General features: G+C 36.8%; 1 protein-coding gene across 4 annotated transcripts in view; it reads right to left on the bottom strand.

Annotated features, from left to right (window-relative positions):
• Nucleotides 1-19,437, bottom strand: part of LOC122811009 (interferon regulatory factor 3-like) — a 782,651-nt gene that overhangs the window by 549,049 nt on the left and 214,165 nt on the right. For 3 of the 4 annotated variants that reach the window (XM_044082521.1, XM_044082517.1, XM_044082518.1), the window contains exon 2: nucleotides 4,971-5,145. The exons of the other annotated variant lie outside the window; for it this stretch is intronic. In XM_044082521.1, the coding sequence (XP_043938456.1) occupies nucleotides 4,971-5,135 (165 nt within the window). In that variant the 5' untranslated portion in view covers nucleotides 5,136-5,145. The remainder of the gene's footprint in view (nucleotides 1-4,970; nucleotides 5,146-19,437) is intronic. 4 annotated transcript variants of the gene reach the window in all.

Below are 19,437 nucleotides of genomic sequence, written 5' to 3'. Positions count from 1 at the left end.
TATACGCTGTAGGGAATTTTTAAAGGCCACCAACTCATTATACTCCCAAAACATATCTTCATGGTTACTTCTTTCTTTCCTATCACACCTCCAACATTTGGAATCTACCTGAGGAAAAATTCTTTGGAGTCTACTTGGGGTATAAAAACACCTGTGCAAGCTCTTCCAAGGAAAAATCCTAAACCTTCCAAACTTTGTTGGATATTTGGGAGCCATTTGTATGTCCTCCCATTGTTTCCTTGTGGATTGCTTATCCAATCTCTCTTCTCAGTCTTTTCGAACCTCGTCTGATCGATCCCTAGAGTTATTGTGCAGTATTTTATATGCTCAACTCATTATCCCTATTTTAACAGCAGCTTCTGTTCTAGGTTCAACTGAAAACTCTACCAGAGTAGGTCTTTCACTCCCTCATCCCTTTCTCTTTGCCTATACTCTGATATCAGATCCTGATAGGGAAGGCAGTCTCTAGTCTGCAGTTTAAATGTCTTCTAGTTATTTGCTCCCAACACCTTGGTTCCTTTGTCAGTTTTCTCTAGTAAATTCCAGACCCCTCTTGCCTATTCTCTGTACCCTTAATTGCATTCACCTCATCGGCAATATCTCTTTTCTCCATTTTTTGTTGCCTTATTTCTTAAAATATTTTCTGCTACTTTATGAATATAATATTCTGTTTGTTGTTATTTTCCTAAGGATGTGCATCCAAAATACAACTCTCCCCTTATTTCTTGTACCCCCCACTTTATCATCCCTTTCCACTTTGAATTATAGCTTTCTTTTTGTGTAGTTTTAAAATACACCTTCAAAATCAGGTAATCCTAAAACACCTTGTTCTGTTGGAAGGATCAAGTTACCCACTTGACTCTTGTCCGCTCCCCCTCCTAGATAAATTCCTTCAACTCTTTATTAATTACTTCCCATAACTTCTCCTTTGGTTGATAAAAATATTCCTAACCTGTATATAAAACTAAAGGAACTAAAACAATTTCACTGCTTATATCTTACTGTCCATATCCATAAACAAGAGCTTCCAGTTTCTCAGTTTTTATTATCTTTTGTTTAGTCTCTTCCTACATATCCTTAGCTGCCATAACAGAATCCTTTTACTACATACACCTAAATACTTCATGTTATTGTGTTCCCATAAACTATGTGTGGGTACATAGTTTACAGCTACAAACTTTCTTTTATTTTCATTAATTTTATATCCTGAAAAGACTTAAAACTGTCTCAAAATGTTCCACAAAAATGAGCTGTCCTTTTCTGGATTTGTCAGGTACAAAATAATATTGTCTGCAAATAAAGCCAACTTTTCTCGATTACCATACCAATTATATTCTTGAATTTATGTGTAACTTATTTTCTTTGCCAATAGCTCTAAATACAAAGCAAATAACAAAATGTGGACATCTCTTCCTGGTTCCTTTGTTCAAACACAACTTGTCAGCGAGAAACCCTCCCACTTTAGTTTTTGCCTCTGATTCCTCATACACCCTTCTAATTAACATTATTGTATCAAAGAGGCAAATACATCCATTGCCCTACTCATAAAGTGCCAGCTTACTCTGCCAAATGCTTTTTCTTCATCAGGACCCACCAACAACAGTGGTATTTTTGTAAAGTCTGCTTCCCTCTGGATCTTCATTGTTATATTACTGTTGTTAATTTTTGCTTTCCCTCCACAGAACCACATTTTTATCACATACATGTCTATCAATTTTGACCATACATTTGTCATTTTTTTAGCTGTTATATACATAAACACTTTATAATCATGGTTTAACATTGAAATGTACATGTGTGAAGGTAGGTCTGATGGGTCTTTACTGTCTTTAGGTATTACAGCGAGCACAGCTTTCTTCTAGGTTGTTGGTGCTTCACCTCCTTTTAAAATACTGTTAAACAAAACCTTCCAGATCTGTATCATTTTCTTCCGTCATAGCTTCTAAACTTCCACAGGAGTACCATTTGTTCCTGGAGCCTTTCCTGCAGAATGATTATATGTCACTGTTTTTATCTCATCTCCTTTTATCTTAACTGTCAACTGTTGAGCCTCTTCTACCTCTAACCTTGGCATACTTAACTCTTCCATAAATATTTCCAGGTGTGCTCTTTCTTGATTTACACATTTCTCTGCTTTATATACATTTTTATAAAACTCTGCAGGATCTCTGGTTATTTTTCTTGCTATAGGCTCCCTAAGTTTGGTGATGACTCTTTCCACTTGCTGTTGCCTACGTAGTGGTGCCAAACGTTTTTGTGCTCTGGAGTTATTATCATAAAACAGGTGCTTAAAAGAATTCTTTCTAAACTCCTGCATATTATCAAGATACTCTCTTCTTTTCTCTTTAGCACTCTGTTGTTGCACCTCTTCCAGTTCTGAGAGAACCCCCCTATTCTGTACTACTTTATTGTTGCACCTCTTCCAGTTCTGAGAGAACCCCCCTATTCTGTACTACTTTATTGTTGCACCTCTTCCAGTTCTGAGAGAACCCCCTATTCTGTACTACTTTATTGTTGCACCTCTTCCAGTTCTGAGAGAACCCCCTATTCTGTACTACTTTATTGTTGCACCTCTTCCAGTTCTGAGAGAACCCCCCCTATTCTGTACTACTTTATTGTTGCACCTCTACCTGTTCTGAGAGAACCCCTATTCTGTACTACTTTATTGTTGCACCTCTTCCAGTTCTGAGAGAACCCCTATTCTGTACTACTTTATTGTTGCACCTCTTCCTGTTCTGAGAGAACCCCTATTCTGTACTACTTTATTGTTGCACCTCTTCCAGTTCTGAGAGAACCCCCCTATTCTGTACTACTTTATTGTTGCACCGCTTCCAGTTCTGAGAGAACCCCCTATTCTGTACTACTTTATTGTTGCACCTCTTCCAGTTCTGAGAGAACCCCCCCTATTCTGTACTACTTTATTGTTGCACCTCTTCCAGTTCTGAGAGAACCCCCCTATTCTGTACTACTTTATTGTTGCACCTCTACCTGTTCTGAGAGAACCCCCCCTATTCTGTACTACTTTATTGTTGCACCTCTTCCTGTTCTGAGAGAACCCCCCTATTCTGTACTACTTTATTGTTGCACCTCTTCCAGTTCTGAGAGAACCCCCCTATTCTGTACTACTTTATTGTTGCACCTCTTCCAGTTCTGAGAGAACCCCCCTATTCTGTACTACTTTATTGTTGCACCTCTTCCAGTTCTGAGAGAACCCCCCCTATTCTGTACTACTTTATTGTTGCACCTCTTCCAGTTCTGAGAGAATCCCCCTATTCTGTACTACTTTAACATTTGTCAGCCCTTCTAAATAATTCCTGTTGCTTCTTAACCATATCTCTCTCTCTTTTATTTCTACCATATTTTTAAACTCCACTATCATTTTATCCCAATCACTAGCTATAACATCTGAAAAAAATGTCTATCTTTCTTAATAACCCTTGAATAATTTCCAATAATTATTCCTTGAATTCTTCTTATTTTAACAGGTAGGTGGAGGAGAGCCAGTGCTTCATTTTTACTTCTATACCCTACATTTTTATCTTTCTTGTTATTGGTGCATAATCTGAAATAGGTATTGGATGTGTTGAAGCTTTCAATTAAATGTACATGTTCCAATGAAATATAATTTCTGTCTTGTCTAGCCCAGTTCTTCTACCTTGGAGAATAATGTGTAAATTCTCTCCGAGTTCCTACTACTGAATTCACATGTTCCGTACTAAACAGTTTCATACATGTCTTCAGAAATCTACTCTCTTTTGTTACATTTTCCCTTCTAGGTCTCCAGATACATCCTCACTGCTGCAAATCAAGTTCCTGTTCCCAACTATAAGTAATATTTAGTGCTGAAGCTGATTATTTATTGCAAATTTTTTTTAAGCTCCACAATATCAGTTTTAGATGTAACAGAAATCTGTACCAGCGTAATCCTCCTCCCTTTCAAGTAGTCACTTAACTACCACAACTCAACGATTATCCCCCCCCCCCCTTATACCACCACTGGAGCTCCTCTAGCAATTGGTATAAGTACTTCCCTTTAACATAGTCCCTGATATTCTGCTGAATATCCATCCTGAAATCCTTTCTTTATTAAATTCACATGCTCACTTTTTTCTAAATGTGTCTCCTGTAGCATTGCTATTTTCACAATGCATTTCTTTATATAATTCATTACTCTTACATTTTTGTCTATACCTGTGAGGCCATTCACAATCTAAAATAATATGTATAGCGTAGCCATTATGATATTATTCCCCCATTATATATGACAGCATTTTGAAATGCCTATTTCCATCATTTCTGTTACATACACCCACTAATATTTGGCAGGATAAAAGAAGCAGTTGTTGTTAGACAAGCCTGGTGTGCTTAAGTCCTTGAGGACACAAAGAATTGGACTTCACTAAATATCTAAACAGCAACAACATGTACTATCCACCAAGTAATTAGTGTTATTAATCATTTATTTGGCCACTACCAAACTGTATGGTGGTGGCCACTCAAGTCCCACTGACGTTCACAACATAGCCATTAATGAAATACCTGATCTATTTTCTTATCCCCTTTGGTCTTAAAATGGGAGTTTGCACATTTTCCCACTGCTATGCAACCAAAGAGATGGCATGTTTATACCTTTGGGGAATGTGGTGGTGCAAAAAAAATCACTTTGATGTTTGCTGAAAGTGGTTATCAGAGATTTAGTTTGCGGCATTGTCACTCACTGAAAATTCCTTCAGAGAGTTAACATGAATGCAGAACAGGGATAGATTAAAGGTTTTTGTTTTTGTAAAAAAAAAAAAAAAAGTTGCCGGTTGTGGATAAAAAGATGAACTGTCTTCTGTGGTGCAGAAAAAATTTGGGGTTCTAGAAATTTGTTAAGTTTTCTTTAAGCCTTTAGAAGGTACCATCATTCAGTCAAGTACAGCTAAACCAGGATCACAGGAAGTTTTTTTTCAAATGTTTTTGGATCTTACCTCAAAAATCTTAGAATCATTCTCAGATAAATCATGCCGGAGGCCATGTTTCCAGGGGATGCAAAATTGAGTTCTTTCTTCATTAATCCAGCACAGTCCAGGGTAGTTGTTACTGCTTATTTGGTCTTTTAACCAAGGTATGAATAAGGGTTTCTGGGAAGCCATCCTTTAGGAACTGTGGAAAAATAATATTATGTCTGTCAAAGTCTGACTCTTGTCTCCTATGAGAAGAAGCAAGAACTCAATTTTTATCATACCATTCTCATTTGCAAGCTGGGAGTTTTATTTCTGACACAATGAACATTAACACAGCACAATAATATCATAATTAAAGTTTTACAGCATTCTAACTCAGCAAGTATCCGCTCCCTTTTAGTTTCATAAGTTGAAATTGTAATATTTCATTTAACAAAAACAACCCATTGATTTTTCATTTTCATTTTTTATTGCTCTGAAGCTAACTACTTGGTTGAAGAAATGAAGTGGAAAAACTGTTTTATAGCGGTTTTCTTAAGTTGTACATCATGCATAAAAAAACAACTTTACAGTTGACTCCATGGTGAACTGCAGTGAAAGCCCCTATGACCATGACCCACATAATCTATATAACATTGGTAGCTAGACACTTGAGCAGTTGATGCAGGGTGGAAAAAGAATGATGAGGCAATGTCTTGTGACGTCTCTAAATTGGGGGGGGGGAGTGAGGAGCATGCTGGGAGCTTACTTATTGATATGGCTTCTGCTAGACCCCTGGAACTGTAGATAAACACTGGTAAAACTTGCTGGGTGAAGAAAGAGAGGAGTTGCTCACTCTGGATGAAGGGTGTTTTCCTTCTGGCAATCACTGCACCCCCATCCATACATGTCACCTAGCATGCTGGGAAGGGTACAGCATATCAAGTAAACTCTACCTGGTTAGACAATGATGGCCTTATCAAGCCACTCCTTTCCCCTAGTCATGGGGCAGTATTTAACCTGGCAGCCATGAGGACTTTCTCTATAAAAAGAGAGGACCTACTCATTATAGTTACATCTGAGTATGCCCCAGTATGCAGTGACACCAGTGGAAGAAACGGCATTAGTTTGAACAGAGGTCAGATGCTAGTGGCAGTTGAGCCCAGTATAAATAAACACGTAAGGTAGGCTTTGTCTGTATATATTAGTTAGCTCTGAAAAAAACATGCAGAGTCTTCCTGTCAGTCATCATCACATTCTTGATGTTACACTTCTCCGCAGAGTGTTTATGTACAACATACAAACTGAAGTCACTTTAGACATCTGATTCCAATGCTCCCCGTTTCATTTCTGCTGGCCATTAACTTACCAGGTTTGTGTACAGACTTACACAGCTCCTTGATTTCTTTAAACTTACCTTTTAAAAACATTCCAGAATAACCTCTGTTTTTCACCTTATCCATCAGACATAGCTCTTCTTTGTCAAAATGACTATAGGCACCAGTAAGCCTAATGATTCTAATAAACTGACATTTGACTAACCTTTGTGACTGCCATGTCATGATTCTTCTGTTTTTCAAATACCATAAACAGTGGCATGTACATCTCAGAACTGTCTATGGGAAATAATACAAATAGTGAAGCGACAAACCTTAGCATATCTGCCTCTACACTGCTTTTCTACCAATGTATAAAATACGATTACTGCTTGGTTTCTTTGTAAAAAATACAATCCTTATTTACTATTGCTGTGCTACTATGTAATCTTGTTGGAGCTATTCTCCCTGGACCTCCACTGAAAAGGGACTAACCTAGCCCAGTCAGACTTTCTTGGTAAACAAATGCAAATAAAATAAATAAATGAACATGTACATGCTACAGACATCAGTGGCTCTAAGAACGCTTCAGCTAAGCATGCTGGCAACTTTCGTTTTGCAGTGATAGACAATGTATTTACTTATTATTTATTTAACATTTGTTAACTGGGAAAGTCCAACTGGACACATGTCCTTTTTCAGAGAAGGCCCGGGGAGAAAAGCTCTACATACAGAGTAAAACAATTTACACAAGACAGTTGATATATAGTTGGTATACAAGTAGTCCTATATAACATATATACATTTTTACATCTATTAATAATGCCAATGAAAAATAATACCTTACAAAGAAAGAGTTTAAACATTAGAGTAGTTGGATTAGATATACATTTTAGTATTAAAGGTAGGATGAATATGTGGTAATAATCGAGTGGATAGGGAGAATTCTGAGTAAAGGGAGAAGGAATAATTATATTTGGGGAAAGTAAAGAGTTGGGAGCGGAGGAGTTGGTAGAGAGTAGTAGGTGGCAAACGTCTAAAGTTAGTGTAAGCAAGAAAGGTGCTGACATGCAGAGGATGAAAGTAAGGCTTTGGGTACAAGAAATGTTAGTACTGGAAGGTGGGCTGTGCAGGAGGTCATCTGGATTAAGGAAAGGATGAGGACACTTAGTGGGAGGATGTACTAGCAAAAGACTTGGCAAAGTGGTCAGCCCAGAAAAAAACAGCAGGACAGGCGTAATAACAAATATGAATATTTTAATAAAAATTAATTACTTGTCTCCCACAATATTTGGGACTTCTTCAGAACTATTTTTCACTGGTCCAACATCACTTATAAATGTTCAAAGGCGGCAACGGTCAATGAATCCTTTATTCAGCCACAATAATGCAATAAACCAGTAAATCAATAGAAATACTTAAAGGCACAGAAAAAAGCTTAAGATCAGTAGGAACACATTCAAAATAAAAGAATATCCAAAAAATATATATACATTTAAAAATGTATAAATAAAAGAAAGTATTAAAACGTATTTAATGCATGTTGTAAAAATATATATAAGTATATAAAAATATATGAAAATATATATAGAAAATTGCATGAACCAAAATGGTCAAAACATCCATAACCCACAGGGCAAGATTTATGTAAAAAAAAAAAAAAAAAAAAAAAAAGAACAACCAAGAATGTACAAATGTGAATACAAAATACTTAACACTAATACCAATTCAATATAAAGAACATTCAGGGACTGCTACTAACATGAGCTAAACGTGTCATAGAAAATGTTGTAACCATAAATAGGAACTTTGAATGCTCGTGATAAACCTGGCCTAAATTATGCTATTTCTCTTTCAAGTGCATTGAAACTAAAGGCTATGAGACTGTAGTATGACTTATATTTAAAGTCTCTATATTTAAGATATTTGTTACTAAGTATTATTTTATTATTTTAATAATAATTTATGTTATTTTATCTTACCTAGTTATTGTTACAACATTTTCTATGAAGCATGTTTAGCTCATGTTAGTAGCAGTTCCTAAATGTCCTTTATATTGAATTGGTATTTGTGTTAAGCATTTTGTAATCACAAATTTTATGTTCTTCTTTGTTCCTTTTTTTCTACATAAACTTTGCCCTGTGGATTATGGATATTTTCACCATTTTGGTTGGTGCAATTTTTATATATATATTTTATATGTTTTTATATATTTTTACAACATGCATTCAATACTTCTAAATACTTTTTAGTTATACATTTTAAATATACACATTTTTTCGATATTCTTTTATTTTGAATGTGTTCCTACTGATCTTAAGCTACTTTTCTGTACCTTTATGTATCTCTATTGATTTAGTGAGTTTTTGCATTATTGTGGTTGAATAAATGATTCATTAACAGTTCCCTCCAAATACATCTCACAAAAGGAGAGAGTAGAGATCATATCCCTGAATAGTTGTTGGTAATTTCAAAATGATTTGAAAGGAACCTCCCACCTTTGGCTTTTGCCCCTGTATATATCCTATGTTGCAAGTCAGTTCATTCTTGGGGGAAATTAAGAGCCTCCAGACTACTTTTTAAGATTGCCAGCTCACCCCATCAGATGTTTTTCTGCATCAAGCCCTATTAGCGGAATCAAATTTTTGAGCAAAGTTGAGAGGCATGCATCTTTATCTCTTTTGCTCAAACTCATACATACACACACACACACACACACACACACACACACACACACACACACACACACACACACACACACACACACACACACACACAACTTCCCTTAAACCTGATTCCTGTTCCTAAACATATGCATAGTTCCCACAAAGTTCTCACCTTCCCTTTCCTAAAGATCCCACCTCCAGTTCATCTATTTCCTTTAAAACATTCAAGACTTCATTTACAGTTGGCTTAGATTTTGAATTTCTATTTTTTAGCAATTGTTTCTTTGGCAGCTAATAGCAATAAACTTAGTAAGCCTTTACCATGTCTAGGCCATTCAGTTTGCACATCCCAGCTGAAAATAATAATTTCCTTAGTTACAATACTTTACTCCTCCAAAATTTCCTTGTAGGGAATTTTTAAATTCTGCCAGTTTGTTACATTCCCCAAAAGTGATGTTCCCAATAATCTGTCTCTTTCCTATCATATCACATCTGAAACATTTGCTATCACACAGATGAAAAATTCTTTGAAGTCTGTTAAGGGTATAAAATACCTATGCGAACACTTCTATACAAAAATCCTAAACCTTCTGGACTTTGTTGCATACTTGGGAGCCATACAAATGTCCTCCCACTGTTTCTTTGTATATTGCCTTTCCAATATGTCTTCCCAATCTTTTTTAACTACCTCTGATACATTCATATAGCATTTATGCAATATTGTAACTTCTCTAAACTACCTCTGATACATTCATATGGCATTTATGCAATATTGTAACTTCTCTAAACTACCTCTGATACATTCATATGGCATTTATGCAATATTGTAACTTCTCTACTAATTATTTCTTTTGTAACAGCAGCTCCTGTTCTAATTTGAGTAGACTTTTATGATGGAAATGTTCTGAACTGGGCAGTTTTGTCATTATTGGTTCATACATTTTGTTTAATTGTTTAATGGAAAAATGTTCAAAACAATAAAGTTAAAACATGCTCTAACAAGTGTGTTTATTATACAAAGAATATAATTTAATACAATTAGGAAGGTGAATAATCAAAGACCACATGTATGTGTGCAAGGGAGCCTATGACTTAAAAACAGCTCAAAGGTAAACTTTATAAATTAAAAACAAAGAATAATGCTCACTACACTCTGTTCGCCTGATAATAAACAAGACTTATAAAATACAACAAAAAAACAGGCTTAAATAGTGGGAAGTATACTTGCTGTGTTCAATTCAAGTCAGTCACAAAAGGTAACCAAATGTTCCACAAAAAGAAACGAAGCTGTAACCTACAAACCGCTTTACTTTGCGAACTCTTAATCCAATAAAAAAAGAGTCAAAATCACCATAGAGTGTTCATTCGAACCTACTCATCCACTGGGCAATAGCTTGTAGAAAAAACACGCAGCCAGCATGTAAAAATAAATCCAAGCATCCAGTAGAAACCACGTTTATTAAAATAATTAGAACACAGGGCTAGCGCTTTCAACGAATCTTCATCAGGCCACTGACAAACAAACATACTAGCATCCCTTTTATAGCAAAATGCTAGTCAACTACTGATGTCACATCCTGTTTGGACATGCTGAAGTCAACTCTGATGTCACATCCTGTTATACATAAAATATTTAAACTGACATCACTTTTGTAGTAAAACGTTACAAGCAACTCTGATGCCACATCCTACTAAATATAAAATCTTATAAAATGTTTTAAATTATTTAAAATATTTAAAATATATATGCAGACATTTTGTAAACAGTGTACAATAAAAATGTTCTAAAATAACATTTTACCCTACTTTAACTGCTGCTGCATGTAACATTCAAAATGTTTTAAAATATTTTAAGTATCTATGTAACCATCTCATAGACAGTATGCAGCAAATAAAGTGTTTCACAATTACATACTATCTTCCTATAAATACTGCACTTATATGCATACTAGTAAAAAATGGCACGCATGTTTAGTATTTAATAATAAGCGATATAATCCCATTTGAAATACTTGTATGTATAAATACATGTTTAAAATAGGGATCCAATTAATAAAGATATTAATATCCACACATGAGCTATTTAGCATAATTATAACTGTACAAAAATGATCATTCAAAAGACTGCATCTATAATTTGTACAGCGTGTGCTTCTAAATATCATAATATCTCTAACAGCATAAATCATTCAAAACAGATATGTGCACACGCAAAGATGTTGATAACGGCTGATATTATAAACATAAAAATATATGAGACTAAATGTGCAAAATCAGGTGAAATATGTGTGCTGGATGAGAGAGGAATACATGGTATATCAGCATCTTTCATAACAATTGGCCCCTAATAAGCCTGCAGAGTAAAATACAGAGACAACGATGGAGACAGAAATGAAAAAATGTGTGAGGTATGAAAATGTTATAAATATAAAGGTGAAACCAGCCAGAAGTTAATAAAGGGTGGCAAAGGGGTGAAAAGCTTCAATGAAGTTTCCTAGCTTTAAGTATAGGTTTGATGGAGACTCTGTCATTGAGGCCTGGGTACAAATCAGCCCTAAGCCTGATGATCCATTTGGCCTCTATCTGTTCCGTGGTGTTAAAAATATCTCCTCTTCTACGAGATAGAACATTGTTTTGAATTACTTGAAACAAAAAGCTATGTTGGGTGGATGTATTAAGTACATGCCTAGACAGAGCATTAGAAGAACATCTGACTTTGATTTTATATAAGTGTTCCCTAATTCGGTCTTTAAACTTTCTGTCCGTCTTCCCTACATAAAACGCAGGGCAGTGTACACAGGTTGCCAGGTACACCACATGGCAGGTCTCACAAGTGGCAGAAACTGTGAAATGAAATTCTTGTCCTGTAAAAGGATGATTGAATTTATCAGTTACTTTAATGAATTTGCAATAATTGCATTTTTGACATTTTTTAGTCATTTTATGATTACTAGTTGTATTTATGTCAAACCTATTCGGACCACATAACATTCTGTGTAAATTCAACTTATTTTTATATGTAAATTTTGGTTCTTGGCTCAATATCTCAGAAATAACTGGATCTGTTAACAAAATGTCCCAGTGTTTTCGATATATGCTTTCAATACTATTTACATCTTGTGTAAAATGTATCGGTATTCTGATAACTCCACTGCTAGTTTTAGTGATGCTACTATCATCTCGTTTACTAGAGAAGTAGGGAAAGCCCTGCCTTCTCTCAATTCACCTATGATACCTAAAGAAGCATCAACTTCTGTTACGTGTAAGACCTGTCTATAAATTTATTCCTCAAGTCTTCTATGCCTGTTTTAAAGCATGAGTCTTCAGAAAACAGCCTAGATACCCTCATGGCTTGACTTTTGACGATGTTACCAAAGACATGCTTAGGATGCATGCTGCTTGATGGAGAAAGTTATTTCTATAGCAATCCTTTTGAAAAACTCCAGTGTTAAGTATACCATTCGGTAGTTGTTCAACATATACGTCTAAATAGGGTATGACATCTTTGGAATTAACCATAGAAAATCTTAAAAAACGGGTGTCTTGATTTATTTTATCATAGAAAGACCTCAATTGTTCTTCATCACCTTTCCAAATAAGGAAGAGGTCATCTACAAACCTAGTGTAGAAAGAAACATTCTGACAAAATTCCTCCATCTGAAATAGAGAAGAAACTTCCCAGTAAGCCATAACTAGGTTGGTAGCTATTGGCACAAGAAGTGCCCATAGCTTGACATCCCTCTGAAAATATACTTGACCATTAAACAAGAAAATATTATTTGTTAATACAATTTCCATCAATTCAAGTGATAACTTCTATCCTTCCTTGAGAATGTGCCATCTCTAGTAAGAATCCTACTTATGCTATTGAGTCCCTCATGATTAGGAATAACAGTAAAAGAGTTGACATCAAGTGTCACAAACAATTTATGCTGGAAACCATCACTCACCGAGGTATTCTCATATAGTTTGATTAGGAATTGTTTAGTATCTTTCAGTATGTGTGTGTACTTGTCCACTATGGGTCTTAGTAAGGACTCTAAATAGATGGAAATCGGCTCGGTGATCCAGCCCTTCCCTGCAACAATTGGCCTCATAGGTGGATCCAAGCCATTTTTGTGAATCTTGGGTACTCCCTGTATAATGGGTATCGTTGGATGTTCCACTACAAGGTATGTGAATAATTCTTGATTAATCTTACCCTCATTCAACATAACATTTAATCTACTAGAAACATCTGATATGATCCTATTCACTCTACTATCATTGATCTTCAAATAAAAGACAGAATCATCCAGCATATTGCACATTTTATCAATATAAAACTCCATATCCATGATAACTACAGGACCACCTTTATCGGCTGGTCTTATCATAATGGTCTTATCATCTTTCAGGCCATTAAGTGCTTTCCTTTGTACTGGTTTCAGATTGCCAAACCATCTCTTTTTTCTATTATTTTGAAATAATAGAAATGCTGCAGGTGAAAACCCTTTCACCGATCTTTGTGACTTGGCAATAACTGTAGTCTGCTTGCCACACTCGAACACGGAGATTGAGAGGGTATTCAGTCAAATGAACATTGTAAAATCAAAACTGAGGAATCGTATGAATTTGGATACACAATGCAATAATGTGGATCAGATACGGTTTGAAAGTTGTTGGCCACACGTGTCAGATGTACACAATACCGGACACAATAATTCATTCCGTGGGTACAATGTCAACATACTGGCAGATATCAGCAAATCCTGACAATAATTCTACATTGTCAACGTCTCACTCACAGACTGAAAATGCCCATCATGAAGACTGTTTATGGGGCAGTGATCACTGATCAAAATTTCCAGTGATTGTGAGTTAGAAACGTTACTGAATTCTTTATACTTTTGGTAGTTTACTATTTTACTTAACTTTTATTTCGGAGGTTAGAGTCTGTAGAGTGCAAGCGCATTTACAAAATAATTAAAATCTAAGACTTAAGAAATGGAGTGATTGTCTTTGTACTGAATGTAAGTACTTGAAATGTATACTTTTATTTCGGAGGTTAGAGTCTGTAGAGTGCAAACGCATTTACAAAATAATTAAAATCTAAGACTTTATTTCGGAGGTTAGAGTCTGTAGAGTGCAAGCACATTTACAAAATAATTAAAATCTAAGACTTAAGAAATGGAGTGATTATTTTTTTGTACTGAATGTAAGTACTTGGAATGTATAACAGGTTATGTGTAGCCTTGAAATGTATAACACTTATAACAGGTTATGTGTAGCCTCACAAAAAATACGTCCTTTTTTAAAATGATGTAGACTATAATGATGTTGCTGCTGGAGCTGGATAACAGTGGCTGCAGAAGCTCACGTTTTCATTTACATTTGTGTTTGTTTTACTAAATTACAACCAAGTGCTGAATGCAACAGAACTGCGCTTTTTGCTGTACGTTTGCTGTCGTACTCTATTTATTTTCACTGGGGTGTGGATATTGTGCATATTTTGTCGACAGACTTTTGCGACTGGATTGAGGGGGGGGTCACAAAATCATAATGTCGAACAGCTCTTTTTTTGAGTCTTAAAAAAGTCCATGTTCTACATTGTTTCACACTGAAAGGGACTGTCACACTTTTATTAACTGATATCTATGATAAATAATACCAAATCATATTGATTCATCAAAATAATGTTTTATAAGTATACACAAATACATTTTAACCATAATATAAGCTTCTTAGTTGAAGTTTTTGGTAAGCATTTAGTAGCTGTTCCACATTCAGCCCATTTGTTCAACATTATGAGAGGTAGTGTTCCACATTCAGCCCATTTGTTCCACATTATGAGAGGTAGTGTTCCACATTCAGGTCCAAAGATAAACCCTCTAGCATGTGGAGACCCTTTCTGCACTGCTCTCATGTCATTTACTAAAATCTCACAGCTTTCAATCATGATTCTGCTCTCCTAACCTCCAGTTATAATAAAAAAACACCTCTGAAAACTGGTAGTATTCATATTGCTATGAGCACTGCTGAAAAGAGTGCATACCAAATACTCCCGTTTAACAAAGCCACTTTTTTAGCAGCTGAATCTGCTTCCCAGGGTGCACATTAGACTACGATACGTCTAGATACTGTGAACTCTTAGGTAGGATGAATACCATTTCTAGTATTTGGAAGTTTAGTACTATGAATTAAGACCTACATTTCATGATGATAAATTCTATATCGGCATTTTATTCATGTTTACCTGGGGGATGCTCCAGTGATTAAAAGTGCATTTTGCTTTTATAAGGGCTTCGTGTGATAAGCTAACTCTAGTACGCCATCTTGCATGCTGTATAAGCTAACTCTAGTACGCCATCTTGCATGCTGTATAAGCTAACTCTAGTACACCATCTTGCATGCTGCATTTCATTGTAGGAGTATTATGTATTATGGCACGAGTCCAAAGGTTCGACAAAAAATATTTATATAGTCTTAGACACAGATTTGTAACTACATAAGGTATACACTCTTTGACATGTAATTTAAAGCTAGGCCATACATTTTAAATGATTTATTTTGTCAAAAAAGGAGTCATGCATAGGTGCACAGGTGTATACTAGCTAACAACCACTAGGACCTTTGTAAGCCTAGCTGTGAAACCCAAAGGTGTCCCACAAGTTATATTTTAAATGTTATATGGAAGGGGTGATATTTATATGGGGGTGATTGTTGGCAATAACATGATATATTGATCTCCCCTGCCCATCAGAGAAACAGGTGCCAGACCACAAGTGAATTTTCAATTTCTCATCCAATGGTCAAGTTATGCTTAAATAGGGTTAGGGAGATACTTTGTTATAGATGAGGAGGCATTTCCAGAGAATGTGAATTCTCAGAAATACATATCTGCCTCTCCAAGAGGACCTATTTGTTTTGCAAGCAAAATTGAAGTGTTTCGATCTAGTAGTTCTCATGCTCTTTTTTTTTTTTTTTGCAGATGTGCAAATGTTCCACCCAGGGATGCCTTGCATGCCAGGCATAGACTGCCCATCAGTAGTCTGTAGGAGACTGAGTACAAAAATAGGGCTTTGAAGCGATCTACGTACAACATTGTGTTTCTGCCCTGTATTCTTTATGTAAGGTACATTTCCGGACATTCCAGTTGATTCAAGTGTATGGTCAGGTACATACAGAAGGGGGAGCTATACTCGGTGAGTCTGATAAGAGCCAAGTTTGTTTGTTTGTGCCTTTCTGCTTTTCCCGGTTAGGGGTCGCCACAGCGGAACTCCGGTCCGCTAATGATTGGCAGTTGATTTTTATGTACCGGCTTGCCAGGCCTGACGCACAACCTTCAACGAAGGTACGCCCATTCACGCATGTCTCCATGCAGAAGATGCTCTAGCTGAGAATCGAACTGGACAGCGTCTTACTGTGAGGTGACAACGCTACCGCAGCACCACCACCGCGGGTTGATAAGAGCCAAGTATAGTGGTGAAATTACTTCCCTTGACCTAGATACCATGGACTTACTTATAAGTTGAGTAACACAGGATTTCCTGACTACCTTAGACACATGTAGGATGAAGGCTACTTTACTATCTACGTGAGTTCCCACATCCCTACCTTTTAGGGGTTTTATTGATAAGGGAGTTTCCCAGGGTGGCCAACTACCCAAAAGGTACTATAATACATTTCTTGGCATTGAATTTTAAGCCACGGCTGTGCCACCACTCATTTGTCTGTATTAGACCCTGCTGTAAGATGCTTGCAGCTTGGGGTGGATTCTGTGACTACTCTCAGTTTGCAACCACCTGACAACTTGGTCAGCTGGAGGCCTTTGACATTTGCCTTGACTTCCAAGAAATACATGCCAAAGAGGAGTGGGCCCAGCATGGAGCCCTGAGGGACTCCACTAGTGATCTGCCTCTTTGTTGAGGATGTCTCACCAATCTTAACTTCCTGAGTCCTTTCTGTGAATTAGCTGGCTATCCAGCATGTTAAATAGGGGCTTATGCCTAATTCCATAAGTCTGTTAACAATGCCAAAGTGCTGTACTGCATCAAATGCCTTAGCCAGGTCAAGGTAGGCAGTATACACTGTTTTACCCTCATCCATTGCCTTGGTGACCTTATCAAATGAGTCCACCAGGATTAGTAGGCATTATCTTCCCTTGACAAAGCCAAACTGGGATGGAGCCACTGTCTGAATGTCTCCTATGTCTTTGTTAATCATTTCCATGATAATTATTTCATGGCATTGCATATAAAACTAGTCAGACTAAGGGCCTGTAGTTTCATGAATCTGTTGATGGTCTGCCCTTATGAACAGGGATGACCATTGCAGTTCTCCATTCCCGTGGGATGAAGCCTGTTTTCAGACTATAGCTAAATAGTAACTCCAGTGATCTTGAGGCCCCATGAGGAGCTCAGTGTCTCTCCAGTGAGTGTTTTAACAACTGTAAATGCCTATTTATGTTGAATGGTGTTAGACATTTCACAACTGTATATGTTTATGTTGAATTGTGTTAGACATCTAATATGATTTATGCTTTATTATTAGAAGTTACTATGACATGTTAGCATTTTGTCTGCACCAAGTTGTTACTAGTATAATAGTATGTATGGTCTATTTGCATAGCTGCACCTTGTTCACTAATGTTATTCATGTAATTGTGTTGTGTGTAGACAGCTCATACTGGTGTCTAATTATTTATATATAATTGTACTGTTACTGGTGGATAGAATCACATTAAAGAACCTCGACAGATTGCTGCTTGCTATATTTTTATCTGTGACTGCATAACTGTCTGAGGATTCTTCTAACAGATGTTTTTCCAATTGGCTCAGTATCTGCATATACTAATAGTTGGTTCAAGATATATTTCCCTGCATGCTGTAGCTATTTGCTCAGTTTGTTTTTTGTAATCTTTATAATGTATCTTTACCATCTCAAAGTGCTTACTCCTCTCTGTACTCTTCTTTTCTAGACCTAACACCACTCTTAAGTATTCATCTGCGGTACCGCCTTTATCATTCTTATAAGAAAAGCGCAGTCCGGGTCTGAACTGTCTGCAAACAGCTAAAGTTAACTTTGAGTATGTGTCTACCTGTCTACCTGTTTGAGCCAATATTCATTTTCCCCTGGAGAGCACTCTGCTTGGGAATGTAAGCAGCCCCCCACACACACACACACTCATCTTCCACTTTCTCTTATTCCCTTCTGTTAGCAAATAGTATCTATAACTGATCAATACTGTGTGTTTGTTAATTTAAACTGAGACCACAGTAACCTACTGATACAAGGTTATCCTGTTTTTCCACCTGAGATTTACAGTTTCAGAGCAGTCTTTGGTCAATCGTGATTGTTTCTTAAACACAAACTTGTCTTTGCTTTGGCTCATTAGCAGCAGTACAAAGAACTGCCTGCTCACACCCTTGTTCTCCCCTCCCCCTTCCATGTTTATTATAACCTTAAGACAATCCCAAAGTTAATAAATATTATATGTGGCAGGCACCATTTTTAAAACTACAACCACCCTTGTCACTATCATATGTTCATTTATCAGTTAACTCTGTTACCTGATTGTTTCCAGCCCCCTCATAAGAGCAACTAACAGGGTCTCTACCCGCTTCACTCCCCAGCCTGCCCCCTATTACCTCCCGCCCTCAGTGGTCCCACCTTTATTACACTCACAAACCCCTCCCATCTTTCCAATAGCCAACCACAGCGCTAACCCAACACTACCTCCTCCATCTTCCCACTACTATCACACCTCCTCAACTAACATGTACAAGCATACCTTACCTATGCTCACTGCATGCACTCTCCTTGCATATCTTACATCCTACCAAAGCTCCATCATTACCCCACTTAACCACTACCACTGTACTACTACTCACACCACCACTCATGTCTCACTCTCACTCAGCTCCCCCCCACCAACTCAAAAACCATTCCAATGCACCCCCACATATTCTACCAACTATATTACTCAAACGTAAAGCATCCCTACAACTTAACATAGTAACCATCCCACCATACCTATTACCCACAGAGCACAATCATAAAGTTTCCCTTATAAACAAACACATTCAAAAACTGAGAAAACTAATAACCTCATGCATATCAAAACTAGCCCTAAGTGGAGACATCCACCCCAACCCAGGCCCTACCATCTCCAACCCCAATCCTCATAATCAGACTAGAAACCACAACTTCTCCCATATTACAGCCAATAGAAAGCCAAGTGACTTCCTTCTACTAAGCCTGAATATTAGAAGTATATCCAGCAAAGTCCATGAACTCCATGCCACCATAGACTTGTACTCCCCAGATATAGCCATCCTGGCAGAAACCTGGCTAAAACCTCACATTACCAGTGAGCAAATACTCCCTACAGGTTATGGCATACTAAGATTAGACCGGCTAAACAAGAAAGGAGGCGGTGTAGCTATAATATTTAAACAGGATCTAAACATCCAGATCTTAAAAGCATCAGCTCCACAAATAGGCAATGAAGAAATAATATATACCAACCTCAAAATAAACCAAAACAAA

Source organism: Protopterus annectens, chromosome 9.part0 (assembly GCF_019279795.1).
Source record: "Protopterus annectens isolate FY-2018-M chromosome 9.part0, PAN1.0, whole genome shotgun sequence".
Taxonomy (NCBI): Eukaryota; Metazoa; Chordata; order Ceratodontiformes; family Protopteridae; genus Protopterus; species Protopterus annectens.
The sequence above is the reverse complement of the archived record's forward strand: the minus strand, read 5'-3'. Positions and strand labels throughout refer to the sequence as shown.